Raw genomic sequence first — 5,230 nt, forward strand, 5'->3', positions numbered from 1 at the left:
AGAAAGAACTTGTGTCGCTAAAGTTTCATCGCAAAGAAATTATACGGGAAATTAACTAACGACCAGAGACGTAACACTATAAAAAAAATCAATATATAATTTTAGAAATAGTCGATACTACCATAATTACGTCCCATTAAAGTACAATAAATAATGAGCTATGAAAGGAAAAATGTAATTCAAGTTGTATGTAAAATGGGCTAAGATGAATGAAACGGTTCCCGACGTGAACCCTCATCTCTGACTATACGGGGCTTTATCATGGATAAAAGTTTGCCGGTGGTCAGTACTAGGATTTATTTGATCTATTTAACCCGCATGGCTTTCATTGTGCTGTCAGAAAAATAGATATGTCATAGCTCACAGAATCTTAAGCGACCATTAAGTAGTCTTCAAAAACGAGAAGAAAAAACCATTTGAGGTAAGATTATAATTATGAAACTTATAATTTAGTTGCCTGTTTAATATGTATATATTTGTTTGAATTTATGCGCAAAGCTACACAATGGGCCATCTGTGCTCTTTATTACAATTAAAGTTACCATCTTTTAAGTTTAAAAAAGATATGATGAGTTAAGGTTATAAGAAATAAGTCGTAAAGAACAAAAATTCTGACAAATTTTTGAAATTATTATGACAAAATAAGTTAACAACTGTAGAATAAAAACGGTTTATTAGAGCCCAGTTTTTGGCTTACGTTTTTTTTAAAAGCCAATTTCTTTATTTGAAGCCCCTCAGTGGCACAGTAGCATGTCTGCGGACTTGAAACGCTAGAAACCAGGTCTCGATGCCCCTGGTGTGAAGAGCACAGATAATCTACTGTGTAGTTTTGTACTTAATTTCAAACAAACAAAATTTATTTGTAATTGTATTTATATCTCCAATACCTGTTTAAAATCCTTAATTCAAAAATTACTGGATTTTCTGTCATAAAAGAGGTCGCTTCACAGATTATGGAAACATCTAGAGTGGTGTGGGCTGTAGGCCTAATAAGTTATGATGTAGCTAATATGCTCTTTTATTTTTAATTGCTTAGAATTGAATTACACAAAGGAGAAAAATCCGCAAAATAAGCGTAAATGGTAAGTAATGCATATTATGCAAGATATGTATGTATATATATATATATATATATACACGTATATATTTGATGTACTCAGGTGTTGAACCCAAAAAATCGCATTTTAAATTTTGTGATTCTTGTTCTGTATAAAAAGAGTTTTTTTCTTTTGTAATAATGTTTGGACAACAGTGGATCATTTCGTCCATCAGTTCAAGTTCAACTTGAGTCTTGACTATCTCTGCACACTTAGTCCCGAGAAAAAACTAAACCAACTCATTTATTTTTCAGAAAAATATCGATACCCCTTTTAAATTCTGGCAAATTTTCAACCTCAACAACAGCTGATAGAAACTCATTCTGTAACTGTAAGCCAATCACCCTGTTATTTAAATAAAACTGCCTTAACTGGAACATTGCCTGTTTTTTTTTCATATCTTAAAAGAAGTTAGAAGCCTATCAATTCTCCAAATAATAACCATGAACTCTATTAAGCTTGTAGTATTTATTAAGCTATAGTAGAATCCTTTCTCTGTAGTAAATTGTACTTTTTCGAGTTAAGTCAATAGCCTTTCTTAGAATAGACTGCAACTGTATACAGTATTCCAAGTAAGATCTAACACTAACAGCACAAGCCATGCCATGTTAAAGAGAAAACCATTCTACAAGTTTATAAATAACCCAAAAATTGTTCAAGAACAAGTCTAGATACGTGGTTCTTAAGTTTTGAACCTGTTATCCCTCAGTAATAATCAATTGTGTATTTCATTTCATTATTCAGAGAACTCTTAGAAAGACAACAAAGCTCCTTAACAAACTTGTACACCTGATTAAGTCCTCCTACTTCATTTGTGTTCCAAGGAAGATTCTAAAATTTTTTTGTAGCGTAAACCTCACCTCAGGAGTAGGGTTACCAGACATCCCAGTTTTTAGCCTTACTTTTTTGACCCAACTAGAAACAGTAAAAGTGTTAAATTGTCCCAGTTTCTCTGTACCTTAGTGTGGGTTTGATATATATGGTTTGTTATTATACATGAGTCGTTTAAATTTTACTTGGAGAATCACCTGACAAAAACAATCATGTGGTACAATGTTCCCTTCTTTTATGTTGTATTTTCTTAATCTATCATTGGGCAGCCACAGCATTTGAGATTTGAAGATCTGCCCAGTTACGAAAAAGAAAGTGAATAAATATTTTCTTTTGAGTAGGATTAAAACAACTTAGGCATGTTTTTTAATTTACTTACTATGTTTTAAGCTAGATAAACTTTTAATAAATTTTGTCTATGGTTTTGAAATGTGATGCAATAAACATTAGATTATTTATTTTAACATAAAACCCTATAACCTGAGCTCTTTCAAAAGGTGTACATTTCTTCATTAGGGAAAAATAGATGAAGAAAGGTCCACCTTTCAAAAGTGCTTGGGTTATAGGGCTTTGTATTATTGTATTAAATTGGTTTTTTGAACCTTCATATTTTTCTAACAGAAAGAGATTATTTTAGAATGTGATGCAATAAGCATCAAATTATTTAGCAACAAAGCTGTTAAAATGTCATTCCACATGGAAAAAAGACCCAATTTTTTTATTTTGGAAATCTAGTAACCCTACTCAAGAGTCATGCTAGCATCCTGTGTTTTCACTTTTTCCAACTTATTTGCATTCTTCAGATTCTTGTAGTAAAGAGACCAAATCTGTTCACAGAATACCAAATGAGGCCTCACCAGAGATTTATACCAGGCTACAATAATATCTTTGTTTTAAATTCATAATATCCTTTGATAACATAATTAATGAAATTGAGAAATCTTAGCTCTTTGCACCACAGATAAAAACTAGGAAGACTACTTTAGAATGTTAGTAATAAGAACTTCTAAGTCTTGTTTTTCCAACATCACAAGCACTACTCTTAATCTTATACAAGTTTATTTTCAACAGCCCTAAGAGTATTACCAGCTTATATATTCATTTAATTCCTTCATAATAGGTCAAGCAAATTCCCTCATCACTATTCAAATCCTTGTGAAGGCATTTGGGGCTTCCCCCAAACATAATTATTTCCAAACCTGTTTAGATGGATCTCCTTACATGAATACATGTTTTCTATCTTTAAACCTGTTTCACAGATCTAAGCAGTTTACTTGTTGGCCCAAACATATCCTCAATAATATCTTACTTAATTCTTTTACTTTGTGTAGAGTTTTTTGTCCACACCTAACACATGGAAAAACTCCTGAAAGAACTACTTGATAATTTGTTGCAATGCTTTCCCTGTTAAGGCTTCAGACTTTTTATGAGCACATTGTTTTCTATACCTCTGTCTGCCATTATGAGGGTATTGTTTTCTATACCTCTGTCTGCCATTATGAGGGTATTGTTTTCTATACCTCTGTCTGCCATTAATTTGAGCATTTGGAAGTATTGTTCATTATCAAATTTACACCTGATTTTATGCTATGCTTTAGTGTATTGTGACAAAGTTTGAAACTAATGAATGATTTTCATAAATAAACAAATATAAATTTTATAATGTATTCTAATTATACAAAGTAACAATTTTTTTCTTAGGTGTACTGAAACAGGCTGTAATTTCTCTACTGTGAAAAATGACTGATGTAAGTCTACAGTTAAAGAATTACCTCAGGAAACTGGATATGCCTGCAGTTCTCAGTGAGACATTGTGTCAGATTGAAGAGATAACATTCAGCTCAGATGCATCTCGCAGTTATCAGCAGCTTATCACTGAACTCGTAGAAGAGTTTGTTTTCTCTGAAATTGATAGACGGGGCCAACCAAAAAGAAAGTTATCAGAAATTAGAGAGCTTCAGATTTTGCACTCTCTTTGTGATTACTTTAGTGAGTCCAGAAAAGAAAGAAGATTGGCTATTTTTTTGTTACTTTTCCCATGTTCATCAAGATTACCTGAAAAAAGACAATCGTTATTAGCTCAGTTAGTATCATTAGCTGTTGCTGTAAAGAACAGTAGTATTTTACAGTGTGTGGGTATGTGGATGCAGTATATAGGATGTACATCCACAGTCTCCATGTACGTAGCCAATACTTTACTGACAGATTACTTTAAGGTAATTCCAGACTGTACTGGATACTTGGTAGATTTACCAGAAATTTCACCAGTATTTTGTGCCAGCCTCATTGTTGCATTGACACGCATTGTACCTGAAACTTCTCCACCGTTAAAAGTAGTCGAACTAATATCGCAGTGGATAGGTTCCTCCTCATCAGTATGTTTTAGTCCACTGGAAATTCTTCCTCCAGATCCTTCCCATTACACTGAACCAGAAAGCCCATTATGTGGGCTCTTACTTTGGTGTATTTTGTCTCCTTTCAGAGAATGCAAGTCTGACGTATCACCATATGATAAAGTAATTCTTTCTTCACATGATTCTTTGAAACCTATTGAAAAAAGTGATAACAGTTCAAATGTTTTTTCCTGTCTTCACTTAATGCTTTTAGAGACCATGATGAAATCTGGACAAAGCAGGTATGATGTTACACTACTTAAATACATGGTTCCCATCCATGAAGTTATTCGAATGATTAAAATTGTGTCCTCTAAATGTACTTGCGTTAACCCATCTTCTGATGCTGTTGAGGTCTCTATGTCACGTTTAGCCCAAATGTTGCAAATAGCTTGTGCATCAAAATGTCTTCAGGGAAATTTAGAAGATATTTTTAAGTTGGTTCATCATTTACCATATTCACGACTGCTACATATCGTTACAGGATTTGGAAGAAAATAATTTTTCCTTTTCTGTCATGTTAAGAATAACTGTTTATTTTTCTTTTCTTTTAATGTTTACATTTGAATTGAGTGAAGTATAAAAGATAATAAAAACTATGAAATCATAAGTTTCAGACATTTTATTTACCTTACCAATATTTTATATTTTCAAAAGCTTTGTTATACCACTCTACTATATATTATTACTGTTCTTATTCATTACTTTAAACATCATTCAGTAAAGATTTACCTGATTTTTACATCACTAAAACATTTTTACTTTTATATTGTAAGTTTTTAGGAAAATCTCAAGAGTTAGCTAAATGAAACATTTTTGTTAATCAGTCTTTTCATAATATAATAATGAAAGTCTTCCGGATATTTATAAAAAATCCTGAAAACCTCCGGTTTTCTTCCGGAGAAACAC

At 32.2% G+C, this 5,230-nt stretch overlaps 1 protein-coding gene across 1 annotated transcript; it reads left to right on the forward strand.

The window, feature by feature from the left end:
* The first annotated feature begins 804 nt into the window (after window positions 1–804).
* Window positions 805–4,941, forward strand: LOC106460858 (uncharacterized protein C7orf26-like). The gene is made up of 2 exons (XM_013920603.2): window positions 805–1,082; window positions 3,630–4,941. Exon 2 carries the CDS (start codon window positions 3,668–3,670, stop codon window positions 4,820–4,822), a length of 1,155 nt encoding a protein of 384 aa, XP_013776057.1. The 5' UTR covers window positions 805–1,082; window positions 3,630–3,667; the 3' UTR covers window positions 4,823–4,941.
* The last annotated feature ends 289 nt before the right edge of the window (window positions 4,942–5,230 follow it).

This window comes from Limulus polyphemus, unplaced genomic scaffold, assembly GCF_000517525.1.
Source record: "Limulus polyphemus unplaced genomic scaffold, Limulus_polyphemus-2.1.2 Scaffold849, whole genome shotgun sequence".
Classification (NCBI taxonomy): Eukaryota; Metazoa; Arthropoda; class Merostomata; order Xiphosura; family Limulidae; genus Limulus; species Limulus polyphemus.